Source organism: Mustela nivalis, assembly GCF_964662115.1.
Source record: "Mustela nivalis genome assembly, chromosome: 1".
Lineage (NCBI taxonomy): Eukaryota > Metazoa > Chordata > Mammalia > Carnivora > Mustelidae > Mustela > Mustela nivalis.
Window position 1 is genome coordinate 15106248 of NC_139020.1, and position 20986 is coordinate 15127233.

At 39.3% G+C, this 20986-nt stretch overlaps 2 protein-coding genes across 26 annotated transcripts in view; one reads left to right on the forward strand and one right to left on the reverse strand.

Annotated features, from left to right (window-relative positions):
• USP16 (ubiquitin specific peptidase 16) overlaps window positions 1-7820 on the reverse strand; it is a 30130-nt gene extending 22310 nt beyond the window's left edge. For 2 of the 21 annotated variants that reach the window (XM_082703754.1, XM_082703753.1), the window contains exon 1: window positions 7693-7820. In XM_082703754.1, the coding sequence (XP_082559880.1) occupies window positions 7693-7696 (4 nt within the window). In that variant the 5' untranslated portion in view covers window positions 7697-7820. Of the gene's footprint in view, window positions 1-1600; window positions 1703-3726; window positions 3770-4277; window positions 4493-4663; window positions 5022-7692 lie in introns of those variants that run through there. The other 19 variants (XM_082703752.1, XM_082703751.1, XM_082703759.1 and 16 more) reach the window with 16 other exon arrangements.
• A 79-nt stretch (window positions 7821-7899) lies between these two features.
• RWDD2B (RWD domain containing 2B) lies at window positions 7900-17876 on the forward strand. Of its 5 annotated transcripts, none has more exons than XM_082705717.1 (7): window positions 7939-8087; window positions 12536-12712; window positions 13401-13708; window positions 15876-16102; window positions 16198-16265; window positions 16389-16751; window positions 17360-17876. In XM_082705717.1, exons 4-7 carry the CDS (start codon window positions 15896-15898, stop codon window positions 17592-17594), a joined length of 873 nt encoding a protein of 290 aa, XP_082561843.1. In that variant the 5' UTR covers window positions 7939-8087; window positions 12536-12712; window positions 13401-13708; window positions 15876-15895; the 3' UTR covers window positions 17595-17876. The 5 variants fall into 5 exon arrangements, with proteins under 5 accessions (XP_082561839.1, XP_082561841.1, XP_082561843.1 ...); XM_082705716.1 differs by lacking the exon at window positions 13401-13708 and adding an exon at window positions 8587-8689 and having other exon boundaries at window positions 7943-8087; XM_082705714.1 differs by having other exon boundaries at window positions 7956-8689.
• Window positions 17877-20986: the final 3110 nt, after the last annotated feature.

The following is a 20986-nucleotide window of genomic DNA, read 5'->3' on the forward strand; positions in this document are numbered from 1 at the left end:
TTAGATAATCTGAAAGTTTAAATTTCTGTTTGACATTTGAATATTATGATGATGTGAGAAAGAGATTCTATACAAATTTTAAATTTTGGCTTTTTGAAGTCCCAGGTATAAACATCACCTTCCCAAATTCACTTCAATTCATTTATCTGTTTCCTTTCAATTAAGGCCTTTATCATATTATTATTCTCTTTATCTTAAAAGGTTCATGAAGAGGTCTTTTGTTAAGTCAACAATACAACCATTGCAATCCCAGCACTGTGATGGGGTCAGAAAACCTAAAAAAGACCAAGCCACAGTTCCTCTCTTTGAGTAGTATTCTGGCAGAAGCAGATAAATAAATAAATAAATGTATAAGAATCTCCAAAATGTTAAAACAAACAAAAACAGTATCTCCAAAATGTGCTATAGCAGTACACAAAGGGCTAAAATCAATGAAGGTTACCTAGACTAGGTAACATCTGTACAGTCTTATTTATAGTGAGAAAGTTTTCTGATATTAAGCACTTACTATGAATTTGACACTGTGCTAAATGTTTTTGCATACATGATCTCATTTAATTCTCACATCCCCCTAAAAGAAAGACACTACTATCCCCACTGACAGATGCGAAAACTAAGATTTAGTGCACAAGATCACATAACTACAGAATGGCTATGCCAGAATTTGGACTCAGGTCTTCCTGACCTCAAAGCTCACACTTTAAACTATAAACTCAGGGACTGAACAACTGAAAAGGCCGTATCCCATGAACAAAAGTATGAGGGTATAAAATATCAAAGTGCATACTGTCTCCTCAGACTGTCATCTCACACGTGTGTAAAAACAAACAGCAGGACCTGAGCCCGAAAACCCTGTTGGGACCAGATCAGTAAAGGGCTTTGCAAGTCACTCTAAAACACCTCAGTTGTTTCAGGGACCCAAGAGGTTCAGAAACCAGTCAAGTGGCACATTTAGCTTTTGTACAATGAACTTAACCTGCACCCAGAGAAAATAAAAACTAATGAGATCATATAAAAAACTACTAAATCTCAACAGGTAGTTAAAGAAATACAAACTAAAAAAAGAAAATACTCTTTTCAACTAGACAATCAGCAGATGTTTACAAATGATACCAGCCAGTGTTGATAATGTTAAGGGAAATGGGCTCTTTATTTCACTGGTAGGGGGCCTGTTAGTAAAAAAAATTTGAAGGGCATTTTTATGGAAGCAAAAGAGCCTTGAAAATATTTATGCCATTTATTTCTGCAATTCTACTTGTAAAATCTGTACTAAAAAGATAGTTGGTTGTGCAAAGAGATTTAGCTACAAAAATGTTTACTATCATTCCATTCATATCACTGAAAAGTTAAAGATTACCTAAATTTGTATTAACACTGGGGAATTACCAAATTATGAAATATGTTCCCATGGTCCTTTACATCAATGGAGTATCATGTCATTAAGAACATCAAGACGATTAAATGACATGTAAATAAAAACATTAAGTTAAAATGCAAATTAAAGAACAATAATGTACACTTTGATCCCATTTGTACATATTAAAATATGTCCATTTAGGGATATAAACATAACTTTAAAGATTCAATTGGTAAAATATACCTAAAGATTCAGAAGAATCATCAATTGGAACAGTTTTTCCCTTTGTCCGTTTCTTTCCCATGTTGGCACTTTATGGATTACTTACTGACACAAAATAACAATCTAGAAAACAAGATAAAGTTAGCTTGACAAAAAAAAAAAAAAAAAAGAGTATGTTTTATATTTCTCTAGGCGATAGTAACTAAGCCACATATTTTACGTCTATCACACTTTATAATTTACAAAGACCATTCACAAATATCATCCAGTTTTCAGTAAGAATTCTGAAGTACACAGGAAAGTGTTACTCCTGTTTTTCATAGCTTAGAAAACTGATTCTTAGTAAGATTAAGAGTTTTGCAATAAGTGTAAGAGTCAGGAAAGAATCTGTGTCTTCTTATACAGATCTTTAAGTCTCAGCACTTTATACTACCAGGAATTCAACTTTTCATTACATGAATGTGGAGTGGTGGTGGCATTTTGAAACAGAATAATATCACGTTCCCCTAAGCTATCTTTCTTAACTTTGCAGTCTATGCAAATCAAATTGATAATTTCTCCAAGAAAAATATGAAATAATTCTGAAGATAATCTACTAAAGGGAGTTAGAAAATTTACAAATTTCAAAGCCAAATATAAAAAGTGATCCACTGTTCCACATTTTCCATACCAGGATTCCCTCTGGGTATTAGCTAACTGAAAATTTATAACAACTGCATTCTCAACTGTTTACATTATTATATTACTGCCAAAATCAGTTTGGAAGACTATAACAAATCTAGCTGCACATCAAACCTTCATCTCCTTAGTTAACAATTCAAAATTCGAATAGATTAAAAGTGCTGAAAGTACATACAGATCTACCTAACTTTAAATAATAATGATTCTGAAAATCTGTACTTCACTTCAAATAACGTGGTGTCAAAATCACCTGAATGACTATAGTAATTATTTTACCTGGGATGTTTATTAAAATTCTGATTACATTAAGTGGAAAGCAGGACCTGGGAGACAGGTTTTGAAAACACTTCCCAATTAATTCTGATACTTAGCTGTTATCCTGTCGTGGCTAAGGTCTTAGAAATATTCCTCTTTTAGCTCTTACTTGTTTAGTTAGTTAATTCAAAAAGGTTTATATGAAGTGCCACATCTAGTAATAGGTAAACTTTCCAAGGATCATCTAAAATTTAACACGGTTCCATGTTTACAAAATAAACGAATTAACTAACAACAAACAACACAAAGTATACAGGCATATATAAAACTAGGGTACTTTTTACATACATTTCATCCCCCTAAAATAACATGTTAAATAATTCATCTTCTCTAGAATTAGAGATTTTAAGGGGGGGAGGAAACAGTACCCAAGCTCTTGCCTCAATCCAACTCCCTGTAATCTGTGCTGCATTCCAGTACCAGATACATCTAATAATACCATTTTCATCATATCTATGCTTCTGACCTGTGCACTTACAGTCCCTTAAAAATTGTCCTCAGTACTCTGGTAATCCTGATTCTCATTACTTCTCAGCAAAGAACCAGTAAAGTTTACTTATACCACTTTTTTTTTTTTTAATCTCCAATGCCATTTCATAAACATTATATTATTTGATTTTACACAACCCTTTAAATGGAGAGTTTTGCTAAAGGAAAAAACTCAGAAACAAAATGACCAAAGATCACAGAGTGGCTGAGATGGAATTAAAACACAGATTTTTCAGTTCCAAGACCACCACTCTCTGCCTTCCCGTCAAACCAGTCTCTCCAAAACACTGTGGCCCCACCTCTAAGACTTTGATTTCTAGCTAGGATGTTCTCTCCTCTAGCAAAATCTTACCATTTCTCCAAGATATTCACTTCAATGAAGCCTTAGGCAACCATTCTACTATAAATAAACCTCTCAACTTAAGTTTCCCAACCTTTATAACGTGTGCTTTTCCTTTTGTCCCCTAATCCCATGGGCTGCTTCTTAAATCTTTGACCTGGACACGTGTTATTTCTCTATCTGGAATCTAAAGTTCTAGGAGAAAGAAATGGTTTTAGGCATCGCTTCTGAATTGCCTAAAGCATCCAATACAGTGTTAGTACATATAAAAATACTTCCCAAGAAATACTGCTTGCACTGAAACAGAAAAAGAGCATAGTACCTGAGATATAAAAGACGATTATAAGGTGCATAGGTAGGTACACCTAAGAATGAAGCAAACAGGTTCCGGTGAAAAACAAAAAGGTAAAGAATTTAGACGTCTCCAGTAGTGAAGACAGCATTAGCAAATCTGGTTTGAGGACTGCGGTAGCCCAGACACCAAAGACCAACTTGACAACTGTAAACTACTCCGGTGAGAGGACACTTCAAAGCTTTGGAAAGCGTTACCATAAATCATTAGCCGCTATAAAGGGCATCAAATAAACCTAGAAAAAAGAGTATCAAGTACCATCAGCTATAAAACATCAATAAACCTATTAAGTTTTTCAGGTGAGTTCACATGAGAGTCAGCTTCTCAACCAAATTACCCTTTACAGGACTCCACACAAAATTTAAATCCAAGCTGGTCTTGCCGGTTCGCATAGTAATACAGCTCCCTCCCCTTCCCAGTCCTCCCATGCCTGCCCGATTCCATTAAAAATGGAAGCGTTTATAAAACTTTGTCAGCAGATCTTAAATATGGCTTTCAAGTTTGCCGTACATCTGACCTACCCTAGGGTCACTGAATCGTTGAGATGACAAATCCTGCCTTTCCTACGATCCACCACACGGACGCGGCAGCAAACCCCACCTGTAGGGTGCTCCTGGCCGCGCGGCGCCCGCCACACCTCCCCTTCCCTTCAACTGCTCAGCACCCACGGGGGAGCTTTCGGGTCCGGGGTCGATCGGGGCGCCAGCACCGACAACTCATTGGCCAGCTCCTGGAACTGACAGGACATGAAGCCAATGAGAACGCGGTACCGGGCCGAGGCCGGGTAAACGTGCTTAAGGAAGAGGACCCTTCGAGAAGAGAACCAGGTCAAGGCAGGAAATTCGGGCTCTCAAAACGCAGGAAGTTATGCGAGCGGTGACTCCGCGTCAGCGGGAGCAGAACTCACCCACGGCGACAGCGCCCATAACTGCATCCCCTAATGAGCCTGTGGGCTGGGCAGCCAGCTCTGTCTTCCTCCCGGTGACGGGGAGAGAGCGACAGAGCTCAAGCCACACTGACCCCTAGAAAGCAACAACTTCCGGTACGTGGCATTATGGGAGGCGGCTTAGTCCCAGGAGCCTCCGGCGCTGACGCTATTGCATCGGCGCTTGCGCGCAATTCCTTCCGGAAGTTCGGACAGCCACGGGGAAGAACCTGGCTGGCTGTTTTCCTCACTCTGGTGTAATTATGGAGTGGTTTAAATGCTTCGGAAGCATGAGCACCTGGTGGTGGTCAGAGTATTGGAGTCTCCTTGATGGGTTTCCTTATTCACGTTACATCTGAAGGCAGGCTAGGACGGTAACATTTACATTTCACGCAGTTCCCCTTATTCTGCCCAATCGCCTTCTAAATGCTCAGTACGTAATTGTCTTGAATTTAACCTTGCCAACGGAAGGTAAAATTTTCAAACATTTGCTACGGGTTTGTTAAAAATACGTAAGTGCCGCGCCTCCTGTGCAGTGAATTAAATGAACACCGGCTCGCTACCCTGGAGTTTAGTCTTTTACAGAAGACACAACAATCGCTTGGTGCGGGGGCGGGGGGGGTCTGCAAGCGCCAGCAGAAAAATAGGCAGGGGATATGAACAGGTAATTCACAATAAAAGGACAACTGGTCATAAGAGACAGGAAGAAATGTTCATCTTATTAGTAATCAGAGAAAAGTAGATTAAGAAAGTGGCATCCTGACCTATCAAACTGGCCAGAGTAACAAGAGTTGCATTTGACTCTTCTGCTCTTTACCGCTGATAGAATTTTTTAACTTTCTTCACTCAGCACACAGGCTTTTTTCTTCTTCTATTCTCAAACGCAGCCTTAGGGACATTGTACCACTTGCTTCCTCTGCCTAGAATGCTGCTGCCACTATCTTCTGTGGTTGCTATTTTATTGTAATTCTGTTTACAACTTAAGAGTCGCTTTCTCATAGAGAAATTGGGCAATCTAGGTTATAGAACCACCTGATCACTCCCATCACTTTATTTTATGTCACTACCCAGCAATTACCACTATCTAGTATTTTTCTTTCAAATTTACCTATATATCCCCCCCACACACACACACCCATACATACACAGAAACATACAAATGTAAATGGGACATCTCGTTTATCTTGGTTATGGCTATCTCTAGTACTCAGAAATATCTGGAACATAGTAAATGCTTACCACATACTTATTAAAGGACAGTCATTAGAAATGAAAAAGTTTGCAAGAGTAGCCTTACTCATAATGGCCAGAAACTAGAAACAGCCCACATTTTTAACAAAATAATAGGAAAACTGTGGTATACTCATAAAATGGGATTCTAAGCAATAAAAAGAAACTGTAAGGCATAAGAACAGGGATGCATCTGTAAAATATGATAGGGGCGCCTGGTGGCTCAGTGGCTTAAAACCTCTGCCTTCAGCTTAGGTCATGATCCCAGGGTCCTGGGATAGAGCCCGGAATCCTGCTCTCTGCTCAGCAGGGAGCCTGCTTCCCCCTCTCTCTGCCTGCCTGTCTGCCTACTTGTGTTCTCTGTCTGTCAAATAAACAAAATCTAAAAAAAATAAAATACTATAGTGGAAGAAGACTTACACAAAAGTACATACTATGTAATTCCATGGATATGAACAGGCACAACTAATTATGGCAGGAAAAAATCAAAAGTGGTTGCCTCTTGGGGATTTGGGTGGGGACTGACTGAGAAGGAGCATGAAGGAACTTCTAGGATGGTAGTAATGTCCTATATCTTAATAGGATTTAAGCCACACGGGTGTATGCATTTGTCAAAACTCAGCAAATATACATTAAAGATGTGAATTTCATTTTTACCTCAAAATTAAAAATCAAACATTTGAATCTTAATGTTATTCAGAATGAAGTACTTAAGGAGAAGTATGCCAATGTGTGCAATTGCTTTGAAATGCATCAAAACAGATGGACTGTTTAGGATGAATGGATTAATATAAAACAGAACTGGTAGAATAAAAGGTTACGATAGTGTCTAGAATCATGACAACATCAGTTTCTCAGCAAATTCTTTGCTGTAGGGGGATATCTTCAGCATTGAAGAAAGTTAAGCAGCTTCCCTGGACCCTATCCATTAGATGCCAGAAGCACCGTTCCAGTTGTGACAATTGAAAATGTCTTCAGACATTACCAAATGTCCCCTGAGGAGCAAAATCACCCCCTTCTTTCTTTCCTCCCTTGAGAGTCTCTTCACTACTTTACTGTAAAATTATCTCAACTTTACTGCATGCTTGAAATGTCTCATAAAAATTGGGGAAAAAGGGGGCGCTTGGGTGGCTCAGTTGGTTAAGTGTCTGCTTCAGCTAGGGTCATGATCCCAGGGTCTTGAGCTTGAGTCCCACATCCAGCTCCCTGCTTGGCGGGAAGCCTGCTTCTCCCTCTGCCTGCCACTCCCCCACCTTGTGCTCTCTTTTTCTCTCTCAAATAAATAAATAAAATCTGTTTTTAAAGTTGAAGAAAAAAGAGTAATAACATTGAAAAATGCCCACAAAACAGCATCTCAAAGATGCAGCTATGAAGATGTATGTACTAATCTTATTTTCATAAAAAAAAAAGTTGTGCAAGTTATTGATACCTTATACCAATAAATATGTTCACAAAAAAACTCGAGATTTTTAAAATGAATATGTAACATAAAGAAAAAGTGCATTCTCTATATTTAGTTTGTGAAGAAAAAAAATCTAAATTACTTTTATGGTGGATTCACCTTCAAACTGTCCTTTTATTATCAGAGACATATTTCTATGCAATAACACAGTATTTCCTAAAGTCATCACCACCACCATCCAGGCTCACTTCTCCCTAACGCTTTGCTATTTGGGGGCCAGAAGAATCCCTGTCGTGTGGGAAGATAGCAGAAACGCAGAATAGGGAACCACACTCTTACATACTTAATCCCAAGCTACATAAAACCGAACGATTCCTACCCATGTTTGTATTTGAGGAGCGTTACTTTAATGGACCATTCCTTGACCCGGGAACCAGTGCCGTCTGATACTTCTCCATGGCAGTGGCAGCAGCTGAGAAATGCCAATAGAGTGGAATTTGAACTCTGCGACTGAGAGGCACATAGCATCGCCGGGAATTCCGGCCGCCGAGCACCGGCCAGGACCAAACAGCCGGGACCAAAGGGCTTCCGGGGCATAGGGCCCCGCGTGCGCATGCGCCAAACCAAGAGGACGTTGTCTCACTTCCCTTGGGCCGCGTAGGCTTCGGATTGCCTAGCAGAGGAACGCTCATCCAGGCTCCCGCTGGATGAGACCTGAGCTGTCCGTGCAGCCAGAAAATCCAGGGTTTCGCACTCAGGGGGTCCATGGCCCAGGTGAGTCTTCAGCCTACCGCTGCCCAGCCGAACCGAGGATTTCCCGCGTGGTCCAGGCCCGTGGCCCCCTCCGGGAGCTCGGCGACGTCGCGGCCCCACGCGCTACACTGCTCATTGGATAGAGCCGGCTCCGGCTGCTGCTGACCCCGCCCGCATTCGTCGGGACCTTCCCTTCCCGCGCTCACCACCACCCCCCCGCCCCAGTCAGTTGTTAGGGGCGACGGCGCCGGTGCGTAAGGTTCCGGCAGTGGTCCGCGACTAGCACAGTGTCAGGGCTTGTGCCGCCTGAAGCCGCTGCAAGTAAGAATCTGCGAGGAGAAAAGAATGATTCCACTTAGGAAACTCAGTTTTCATTCTACATTCGTACAGCTTTCCCTGAAATCTTGAGTCCGAAGATTCTCTTCCGGGGTTTTTGTTTTGGTTTGGTTTTTGCATTGAAATCTTATCTACGAAAAAAGTTGGACAAGTAAATGATACACCTGTAGCATCGTTCCCGCAGTGGTTCGCATCCAGGTTGCTTGGCCCCAGACTTGTTTGCTGGCACTGTTTCATCTTCCAGACCTCCAAATTCAGTGGGACTTTCTCCCAGCTTCACTCACTCAGTAAGTGACAAAACAAACATGCCTTTAAATATATGTTGGTTACTCCCAAAATTACATCTCCAGCCATATACCTCTAAATTGCATACTTGTACATCCATCTGTCTACTGAACATCTCTATTGAGGAGATAGATGTCTTAATAACACTTCATTACGTAGTATTTCTAAAATCAGGCTTCAGGTGTCCACCATCTTCCCTACCTAAATGCCAAACCCATCCTTCCAGTCTCTTAATGCCTTGGATTCATTCTCTGGATGAGACTTACTGGTCTCATAAGTAAGTAAAGTCTCTGGATGAAACTTACTGGTAAGTAAGACCACTGCGGTGGTCTTCCATATCGGACAGAATAAAATCCAAAGCCTGGCCGTGCCCTCTGAGTCCTAACTTAAACTGCCCCACATTTCCTCTCTAACCTTGCCTCCTAAAATTTTGCCCCATGCTTAGTCGGCTCCAGCACCTGGTCTACCACTTCCCTGCCACAAGGCCTTTGAACTTGCTGTTCTTCTTGCTTGGAAAAGGCATTTTATGTGTGTGATTTTTGAGATTTTTTTTTATGATTTTTGATCATTATTAGAGTCTTAGTGTGAAGGACAATGCTTGATACACAATAGGTGCTCAAGACACATTTGTGGATGAATATAAGAACAGCAACCACTTTTACAGTACTCTGTTGCCAAGCACTGTTTAAAGCATCTTCCACACACCATCATTTAGTCCTCACAGCGACCCTATCCTCCCCATTTTAAAGATGGGGAGACTGAGGCACAGAGAAATTAAGCCACCTGCCTAAGGTCACACAGTTGTTAAGTGCATGTTGGCAGTCTAAGTAGCAGAGTACATACTTAAACCACTAGGATAAAAATACAAAATAAATTCACTTTCTCTAATAACCATCTCGCCATCTAATAACCTCTAATAACTAACCTCAACTTTAAAAGACTAGAAAAGAGGACGCCTGGGTGGCTCAGTTGGTTGGACGACTGCCTTCGGCTCAAGTCATGATCCTGGAGTCCCGAAATCGAGTCCCGCATCAGACTCCCAGCTCCATGGGGAGTCTGCTTCTCTCTCTGACCTTCTCCTCATTCATGCTCTCTCTCACTGTCTCTCTCTCAAGTAAATAAATAAAATCTTTAAAAAATAAAAATAAAAGACTAGAAAAGATATTCATGGAACTCCAAGGAGTTCAGGGACTTTGAATACTTACATGGATTTTTTTTTTAAAGATTTCATTTATTTATTTGAGAGAAAGAGAGAGCATGAGAGGAGAGAAGGTCAGAGGAGGAAGCAGACTCCCTGTGGAGCTGGTAGCCCAATGTGGAACTTCATTCCAGAACTCTGGGATCATGACCTGAGCCAAAGGCAGTTGCTTAACCAACTGAGCCACTCAGGCACCCCGAATTTTCTTTTTAATAACAGAGCAAATATATGTTAAGGATGTCAAATGAAAATAGGATATAAAATTACATGAAGTGACTGGTTAGTAAAGAAAACATTGTGTTTAAGGAAGGGAGAAGTGTTTGCAGCTCTAGCAGTTTTTTTTTAAAAAAACTCAGAGATGATGGGTAGCATTGGTAATATTTAAACTATTTATCTTAGGATGACTAGATGACAAAGCAGGGATTCCTGATCTGTTCTGTGTAGAAGAGAGCTAATCTTCAGTTGGGGGGAAGAAATCTGGGGTCAAATAGGTTTGGGATACTCAGCATACTAAAACTTCCTAGAAATTCACAGTCCCTATTGGTATGTAACAATGAAGACTTTGAGAAGCCACATGCTAAAAGTGTGCCCATATAATTTACTGTCCAGATGGGGCTATTTTTGTTTAAGATAAATACTAGTCAGGACAATGGGATGGCCAGCTGTTACCCTGAAGAAACCTGTTAAACTTTGTGTCATTCAGCATCCAAGAACTTATTTGAGCACACAAGTGCTCTGTGTAATATTTTTTTCCCCAGCATGGCACTGATGCCTTGATAAACAATGTTTTAATGACTTCAGTTGAAAAAGCACTGGGATTAGGAATGGTGTGTTGGCATTGATTTATACTCTGGTCTGTGGAGACAGCCAATGCATGTAAGAGTGCTTCCTATTTTCCTGATTGCTTATCCAGTTAATTGTAATGAAATCAACAACCCCCACCACATTTAGTCATTCTCATAGTCCTTAATGTGTTCTTTTTTAAAAATTATTTTTTAATTAATTTTTTAATTTTTTATATACATCTAATGTATTTTTTTTCCCCAGGGGTGCAGGTCTGTGAATCGCCAGGTTTACACATTTCACAGCACTCACCATAGCACATACCCTCCCCAATGTCCATAACCCCACCACCTTCTCCTGACCCCCTCCCCCCAGCAACTCTCAGTTTGTTTTGTAAAATTAAGAGTCTCTTATGGTTTGCCTCCCTCCTGATCCCATCTCCTTAATGTGTTCTTGATAGGACCTAATACAGTTATTGATCTGTCACTTGTGACTAACATACATTTCCATTTAAGTAGAATTGTTATTCTTTAAAACTACCATACAGTGAACTTGCTAAATTGTTGACCAAATACCATTTTCTAATATTAAAGAAATGATCCAACTGTATTTGGATGGAGTAAAGAAGATGTAATAAAGGGAGGACATGTTCTCAGAAGGCTTGATAATGAATCATCCAAGGCAGCCTTTGTGAACTGGGTCCACTCTAAATATGTTGGCATTTTGGGCTACCAATCTGTGAAACTAGCAGCCAGATCATGAACTGGGATAAATTCACTCCACTAAGTAGCTGTGCCAGGGTCTTCAGCTAGTTTGCCTTCAACTAAGGGAAACCTAACACACCCAAACTCCTTTCAGACTGCAACATTCTTACCCAATCACGGATTATGAGAACATATTCCTAATAAATAGTTGGTGCCCTCTTGCATGTCTTTATAGACCTCTTTTAGACACTGCATACAATATGTGTAATGACAATATGGAGCATGAGTTGATGGAGGCAATGTCCAGGTAAGAGGAGTCACGGTTCTAGAAGGAAATAGATATGCACTCAACTCTGAAATTTTGAAGAGATTGCATAATGAAGGGACTGTTGACAGAGGTGCATTATTGCCCCTAGGCCTGGAAGATTTGCTGGAGCTGAGGAAGAAGGGCGGCCCACAAAAGCTATGGTCTTTAGGAGTCACGACCATTGTCAGAATCCCACCAAAACAGGAAAGATGTAGTGAAGAAATACCCTGGCTTCTTTCTCCTCCCATCCTCTCCTTTCCTGCCAGAGCATTAGCTGAAACTAACCACAAGAAAAAAGAGTGGGGTGGTATAGGCTACAGAGGTCAGTTTTTTAGAGTCTAGAGCAAGGAAAAGAAGGACCAAGAATGTGTTTAGGGGACAAATAAGTAACTAGCAGAAAAGAAAATGGTCCAAATAATGAGCCCCTGAATTAGGCCTCTGTAGTCAGGATTGTGAGGAAGGGACAGGTTCAGGTCTACACTATTTTTCAGGTGCTTTCCTGCCTTACAGACCTTTCTTCTGTCACCACTATGCTTCCTTCTCCACTTGTCTAAGTCTTAGCCTATATTTAGGGCTCAACTCAGGGTCACCTGGCTGGCTCAATTGGGAAAGCATGTAACTGTTGATCTTAGGGTCATGAGTTTGAGACCCACATTGGGTGTAGAGATTACTTAAATAAAACTTTAAAAAAATTTTTTTTGGAGAAAGATCCAACTCAGATCCTGTCTCCTTCCTTAACTCTTTCCTGATAGCCCATTTCATTGACATGTACTCCTCTTAATCCCCACAATAATGCCTATACTAGCCATTTAACACATTTAGCCTTTTTTATCTGCATCGTTCTATATCTTACTAGGTAATAAGTCCTGATCCTTAAACTAATTAGGAAGCTCCGCGAAGGAATGAAGCATGAAGCTCTACATACAGTATTTACTCAATAAACATTTACCCAAAGATGAGAAAGAATTCTATGAAGACGCCATTAACCAAGATAATAGTGTTTGATTCCACAGAGTAAATTCTCTCTGAGAAGGTAAGACATGTTTCCTTTGGAGCAATGGGACTGAGCTCTGTTTTTCTTTTCAGATGTGTAACTCCTTTTTTCCTGATTTCAGAAACACTCTATAGTAATCCTAAAACTTCAAACAATAAAGAAGCGTATAAATTAGTCAGTCCTTCCTTTCTTCCTTCTACCCACATTTAACAAACTAATTTGGTGAATTCTCTTTCTGACTTTTTTCAAGTGTGTATAATGATATAACAATGAATAATATGATCATACCTATTTATGTCCTTTTACAATCTACTTTTTTAAGGTAACTATTGTATCATGAATATCCATGTTAATATGTACTTTTTAATGATCTCATAATATTCCGTTTAGATATATATTTATTTAACTCATCTATTGTTGAATGTTTAGGTCATGTCTGATTTTTTTATTGTAGATAATGAGCAATGAATATCCTTATAAACACCTTTTTTATATACTGTCTGATTTTTTCTTTAGATCAGTTTCACAGAATTAGATCAGCTTTCCTTATACCAAGTTTTTCTTCTATAACAATTATTAGATGTTAACCATCTTTGTGTGTATATGTGTATCTGTGTGTGTATGTGTGTGTTTGCACATGCATACTAATTTAGTAAGTTAAAAATATTGTGTAGGAGGGACTTCCACTTTTGGAACAGAGTAGATGTATTTTTCCTGATTTGTCCAGCTAAGTACAACTAAAGATCCTGGACACTATAAAACAAACACAAAGACTCTGAAAAGTGAAGAGGAAAGCAGAAAAACCAGGGGACCTTGGGAGCCAAGGAAGGACACAATGGTGACATCCTTGGTTATTCTTTTTTGCTTCAAATACCTGAGACTTGATTAAAGAAGCAGCAACCAAGAAATATCAAGGGTACAGACCAAACAAATTGAAAAGCCTTAAAAAAAACCCTGCTCTCTCTAGCTAAAGTACCAAGAAATGTGCAGCTGAGCAAGATGGAAATCACTTAGATAATAAACGTGCTACATCGGGTGAATACCAAAGAAAACACTGTGGCCTCTTCCCTACCACACCAGCAAAGTGCACCTAGATTCCACTTTCTCTGAGCTGTAATAACCACTTCAGTGCCCACTCCTTGTCAGGATGGTATATAAAAAAAAATGTGATTAGGGATCTAGGACTTTCCTCTCTGCTGGGTGAGAATGAGGACCTTACCAGGGTTTAGTGTCAAACCCATGTCAGATCCATGTCAGACCACTTGGGGAGCCTGTATTTCCCCTCTGATGCAGCAGTAACAAGACATCCCACCTTCACCCTTCTGGAGTGATGTCCAAGAAGTCTAGTGGGGAGTCCAACTTTCACCAACACCTAACATTAACAAAGTGACACATCAATGTACTGTTAGTGGAGGCCACATGCGTAACAATAAGGAGGCACTTCCACCCCTCCAAGGCAGAAGCTCCCCTTTTTCTCTCTTCTGAAGCAGGGTTTCAGAAGAAGTATGCTAAAATGGAAGATTTGAGTATTTTTCAGAGTCTTATAATACCTAAAATGTCCAGATTAAATAAATTTAAAAAATCATCATCATACCAAAAAGAAAGAAAGTCTCAAACTAAATGAAAAAGACAATAAAATAGATGCCAATGTCAGGATGACAGAGATGGCAGGATTATCTGACAAAAGATTTTATTTTATTTTATTTTTTTAAAGTAATCACTACAGCGAATGTGGGGCTTGAACTTGTGACCCTGTGATCAGGAATTGCATGCTCTTCTTACTGAGCCAGCCAGGTGCCCCCGACAAAGATTTTAAAACATGTATCATAGGGGTGCCTGGGTGGCTTAGTGGGTTAAGCCTCTGCCTTCAACTCAGGTCATGATCTCAGGGTCCTAGGATCGAGCCCTGCATCAAGCTCTCTGCTCAGCAGGGAGCCTGCTTCCCCCCACCCTCTGCCTACTTGTCAAATAAATAAATAAAATCTTTTTTTAAAAAAAGTAAATAAAACTTAAAAAACTTTAAAAAAAACCTATCTTTAAAAAATTTCAGTGAGCTTTTATTAAAAACGTCTATTAAATAAATGTTTATAATATCAAATGTGTGTAAATAACCCAGGTGCCCATCAGTAGGCAAAGAATGCAGTAAATTATGACCTATTGACATGATTCAGTATGACAGTCAACTACTAGAAAGAATGAGATAAATCACTATGTACTGACAATGAATAGTTCTTTGATATATATTTGGAAGGGAAGAAGTAGGGAAAAAAGATATGTTTATATGATCTCTGCAGATACATTTTGATTATATATCTCACTCTTTACATATACATAAACACTATACCACCATATATTTTCCATTTATGCATGTGTATAATGCCTAAAATATTTTACATTACTGTAATACCAAAACTCTTCAACTTGGATGGGAAACTTAGGAAAGTAGGGGAAGAGATCACCAGCTGAAACTATATCTTCATTTTTTTTTTTTAAGATTTTATTTATTTATTTGACAGATAGAGATGACAAGTAGGCAGAGGGTGGGGGGAAGCAGGCTCCCTGCTGAGCAGAGAGCCCGATGCGGGGCTCAATCCCAGGACCCTGGGATCATGACCTGAGCCGAAGGCAGAGGCTTTAGCCCACTGAGCCACCCAAGGGCCCCTATATCTTCATTTTTTAACCTTCTACCACTTGAATTTTATAACCTAGTACTTTTAATACAACACAGGTTACTTGAGCTGTGAGATTGTTAGCATATTTTCTCTTCTTCACATTCTTCTGTTTTTTATAAACAAATAAACACTAACATTAAGAGAAAAATATTAGCCATCCACAAAATTCTCTTACTTATTCTGTTCATTCTAGGTTTTCAAAGTAACCAGTCATAGCCTCTCTCCTGGCTATATCACTGATATGGCTTTTGACTATATAATTAGTTTACTTCAGTGAAATTGTTCATTGTGATAGCTCAAGATTCCAGGTCAACTATCCAGATACAGAGGAATTTGATACCTGGTTATTATTATAGTTTTATGACTTTCACTTTATGATCCATAGTTTGGATCCTTAGTATATTAACACTCATTTAAATTTCACATTTTATGAAGAAATCAAACCCACTTTCAATAAAGACCTATATTGATCTATTGAGTTTTCCCTAGGTTCTATTTGCAAATTATCTCTCTTATTCTTACCTCCTTAGAAATTTACGGATATCCAAAAATGATTGAGATTGAACAGGCAGAGGCTCAGCTCTCTGAGTTAGACCTCCTAGCCAGTATGTTCCCTGGTGAGAACGAGCTCATAGTGAATGACCAGCTGGCTTTAGCGGAACTGAAAGATTGTATTGAAAAGAGGACGTCGGAGGGACGATCTTCGAAAGTTTACTTTACTATCAATGTGAAACTGGATGTATGCGAGGAAACAACGGTAATTCACTTTGCTTTTTGGAGAACTGAAAGCCTGTCAAGACTTAAAACACCACGTAGGGCATTTTCTTCTTCTCTCTCTCTTTTTTTAATCAGGTGATGTTTTCTCTGGCCTGTATTCTTCCCTTTCAATACCCCGAAGTTCTGCCTGAAATTACTGTCAGGTATGTGACAGAAATTGGCCAACATCGACGTTAAAATTAACCTGAGAATAAAAGCAAGGCTTGAGTCTGTTCTCTGTTCCGAGAAAATTGACTTCATTTTTTATTCCTTATCTCTTCCATCAGATCAGTATCACTAAGTAGATCCCAGCAGACTCAGCTGAACGCAGATCTGACTGCATACCTGCAAAAGAATTGTCTTGGAGATGTCTGTATATTGAATGCCACAGAGTGGGTTAGAGAACATGCTTCTGGCTATATGAGCAGAGACCCCATGCCTTCCCCTGCTCCAGGAAGTACATTCCATCCAGTTGGTCTGATTTTCACAAGACTGTGGATCTATAGCCATCATATCTACAACAAGTGTAAAAGAAAGAATATTCTAGAGTGGGCAAAGGAGCTTTCCCTATCAGGATTTAGCATGCCTGGGAAACCTGGTGTTGTTTGTGTGGAAGGTCCACAAAGTGCCTGTGAAGAATTCTGGTCAAGGTTTGCTTTCACAAATGTTGTATGCTGTGTCAATAATTTTATTAGTAAACAAGATACTAGAGATTTGGCAATTAGTATGTCCCTCGTGTTGTACCTTATGGGGGATTCAGTCTCAAGTCAATGGATAAAATAGAATTCACATATGATCAGCATCACCCCCTTCCCTGACATGGTGCACACAGAAGATGTCCTGTAAATAGCTGTTTATTTGGGCCCTTGTCCAAGATGTTACGATCCCCTTCATTTCCATGGATTGGATTCTTAGTGATGTGATAAGCTGTGCATACCTTGTGAAACAAAGGGGTTTCTCATCTTCTCATTTCTGTACTGACATCCTAAATGAGTTTCTAAGAAGTCCCTTTGGGAGTTTGAGATAAAGCAGTTTTCACATTTGTAAAATGCTGATTTGAGGCAGTAGCAATGAATAAGTTTAGGGATAGGATCCTGACCAGCATCATATTTGATTAAAATTAATCCCTGTGACATAAAAGTAAATATCTTTACTTCTGGGAAAAGGCATTGCTAAGTCTGTTTTATAACTTCTATTCTCAATGCTCTAGAAGACAGAACATATTTTCAGTGTGACTACTTTGAAAATTTCTTTTCAGACTCAGAAAATTAAACTGGAAGAGAATTTTAATTCGCCATCGAGAAGACATTCCTTTTGATGGTACAAATGACGAAATAGAAAGACAAAGAAAATTTTCAAGTTTTGAAGAAAAAGTGTTCAGTGTTAATGGAGCCAGAGGAAACCACATGGACTTTGGTCAGCTATATCAGTTTTTAAACACCAAAGGATGTGCGGATGTTTTCCAGATGTTCTTTGGTGTGGAAGGACAATGACTGGCAGAGGAATAGTGAAAGTTTTTGTCACTGTTGGCCTTTTGATTTTTTGCCCCAGTCTTTCTTGAAAGATGAAGTAATTTGGGGCATCCAGGTGGCTCAGTCGGTTAAGCATCTGACTTTGATTCAGGCCATGATCTCCAGTTTCTGGGATCTGGCATGCCACTCAGCAGGAAGCCTGCTTCTCTCTGCCCCTCCCCCTGCTTGTGTGCTCTTTTTCAATCTCTCTCTCAAACGAATAAATAAAATCTTTACTAAATAAATAAATTTTAAAAATAAAAATGGATTTAAGTAAAAGATATCAAAAGAGAGAAGAGCAAGTTAGATGGTCCTGCCTGTACTATATACTTTGAAAAAGACAATAAAAGCTGTAAGAGGGGTACCTGAGTGCCTGAGTGGCTCAGTTGGTTAAGCATCCAACCCTTGGTTGTGGCTCAGGTCGTGGTTTCATAGTGGTAGGATTGGGTCAGAGTTGGGCTCTGAGCTCTGAAGCGAATCTGCTTGGGATTTCCTTTCTCTCAAATAAATAAATCTTTAAAAAAAAAAAAAAAAAAGCTACAAGAAATTGTGGTTAAGGGTTCCTGGGTGGCTCAGTTGGTTAATCATCTGCCTTCAGATCAGGTCATGACCCCAGGGTCCTGGGGTCAGGCCCCACATTGGGCTCCCTCCTCAGTGGGGAGTCTGCCTCTTCCTTTGCCTCTGCCCCTTCCTACTCCCCAGAACGTGCTCTCTTTTCCCTCTCTCTCACTCTTGCAAATAAATATAATATTTTAAAAAAAAACTATAGTTAAATGTTAGGACACATAGCTTTCTGAGATTATTAAGAATGATTACATATTTGATACGATTACGTATTTGATATATAAACATTCCTATTGGGTAAAATTGACCAATCTGATTGCACGTACATTTATTCCACAATGACAATCTGTCAGTGTCTTAATTTGATACATATCTTGAACAGGAATCATCTACAAAGAAATAATGATAAATTCTGAAAACAAGCTATTAGTCCCAAATCAGACTATGGTTAAAAGTTAAAAGGATTAGGGGTGCCTGAGTGGTTCAGTGGGCTAAAGCCTCTGCCTTCGGCTCAGGTCATGATCCCAGGGTCCTGGAATTGAGCCCCAAATCAGACTCTCTGCTCGGCAGGGAGCCTGCTTCCTCCTCTCTTTCTGCCTGCCTCTCTGCCTACTTGTGATCTCTGTCTGTCAAATAAATAAATAAGATCTTTAAAAAAAAAAAAAAAGTTAAAAGGATTATTAGAAAACAAGAGTGTGGGCAGGAAACATTGGCCATATGTCCACTTTTATTTGTAAAGGTAATTCCTGTACAAACTTTTTTTTTTTTTTTTTTTGAGAGAGAGAGAGCACGAGAGAAAGTATATGAGCAGAGGGAGGGGCAGAGGGAGAAGCAGAAGCAGACTCTGCTGAGCACCAAAGCAGAACTTAAAACTCATCCACTTGGACACATGAAAAGACAGGTTGAAATGAGGGTTCAAATGAAAGTAAAGGCAAAATTACTCACCAAGTTTGCACTGCAATTAAGAGTCTAGATGAGAAGTTTCAGCCCCACGTTGGCTGCCAGAATGATGTGGTTTGGAGTGGTAGAGTTCGGAGCCCATGGTCAAGACAGTTTTCTTAAGACAACTTTGTACAAAATGGTGGCTTTATTAAAACACAGAGACAGGACTCCTGGGCAGAAAGACCGGCACTGGGGTTGTGAGGAGTGACTCATTATATAAGATTTTTCTGTCCTATGGAGAGGAGGTTGATGTTAGGACTCCAGAAAATTGAGTCGATAGGTTTCTGGAGATTGCTTTTTTTTTTTTTTTTGGTAAATCATTAAGACAGTTGCAAACTGATGGAGACTGTGATCTCTATCAGTTAACCACTTGCTTTTTCCTTTCCTTTGTTCTTAGGCAGCCAGGAGTGCCTGAGGAACGTCACACATATGGCCACCCTCTCTGACCCCACACCCCCAGAGGGGTTTGCAATTTTTGTGCTGCAGTCGTGTGCTTTGCCTTTAGCTTGCCTTTTGCTCCCTAATCACTGAGATCATAACCTTTTTGGTTTTTGTTTCATTCTGTTTTTGTTTTTGTTTTGCAATCAACAAAGCTATTATGAGCAACCTTTACGTCTTCATGTTAGATTTCCAAAAGTGGAAATTGACTCTTAACACCCTGGATGTCTCTTGTCAAATTGCCCTTACAAAGAGTTAAGAAATGAAAATTGCAATTCTTCTGAAAATTCCTTTTCTCTAGATTTTTATCATCATCATTATTATTTTGTTATTTTTTTAGATGAAAAATCTACATTTTATGTTATCTTCATTTGACTTTTAGTGTGGGTCAATCATATTTCCTTTGTGGTAAATGCCTATTTATGCTTTACTTATTTTTACTTAAATGGGCAGTCTTAAGATATTTAAGATATCTTAAATAATGTATTTATACTCTTAAATATCTTAAGATATTTATTTGTAAGCATTCTTTTTAACAGCAAGCATATTAGCCCCTAGTTAATGTTGCAGACTTTCCTGTCTATTTGATTTTTCTGACATAGAGGGAAAAAACATTTTAATTTAATGTATTTAGATCCATCAATAGTTTTCTTTTTTTGGAGTATCACCTTTCTGTTGGTAAAAAAAAAAAACAAAAACAACAACAACAAAACAAAAAAAACAACCGTGGGAGTTTCCCAGCTATAATCTGAGAGGCCACACCTCCCCCATCCACTGGGGAGTGCAGGGAGAGAAAGAAGAGGCATACCACTCCAGGGAACTAGGTGACATGTGGTTATGGTTTGTTTTGTTTCTTTTTACAAGCATCACTGGGGGGGCAAATAAAGATGTCTTTGAAATAAGATGTTTTTTAGCCTTAGCCTTAAGCTGTTTCCTCTTAGAGTTGAAATATCCCCAGAGTCCTTATTATTCTGTAGAAGGAAAAGAAGAAATCCTTTTCTCGTAACATTTTATAAAGGTCCTTCTGGTCAGTCCAGTTTGCCAACTTAGGTCACTTACCCATCCATGGACCAAGCTGACTTCCCAACTTCTGTGTTTTGGACTGATTGGATGCTGTGTCCTGGAACTAAAAATGATTTTCTCTCTCCTAGAATTATGAGTCTAGGTGTACACTTAAAATTTGTCCACTGAGTGGCAAAACTAAAGGGAGTCATCTTTGGTGGAAATGTATTTATTGTGCAACTTAATACTCTACTCTTTTTGACTATTTGCCTTTTGATGTCAAAACTTGGATTTTTGTTGCTTCAGGGAGGTAGTCATATTTCCTTGTTGCCTTTTTAAGACATATTATGGTAATTTGGAATACATTTTCAACAACTTTCTGTTAAAGAATGATAATATATTTTTGGTAGAATAATAGAAAAAATAAG

Coding starts and splice junctions, on each gene's coding strand:
- RWDD2B (XM_082705713.1), top strand. CDS start 15,896: ATGATTGAGATTGAACAGGCAGAGGCTCAGCTCTCTGAGTTAGACCTC. Junction 16,103..16,197: donor ATGTATGCGAGGAAACAACG/GTAATTCACTTT, acceptor TTTTTTAATCAG/GTGATGTTTTCTCTGGCCTG. Junction 16,752..17,359: donor TGTGAAGAATTCTGGTCAAG/GTTTGCTTTCAC, acceptor ATTTCTTTTCAG/ACTCAGAAAATTAAACTGGA.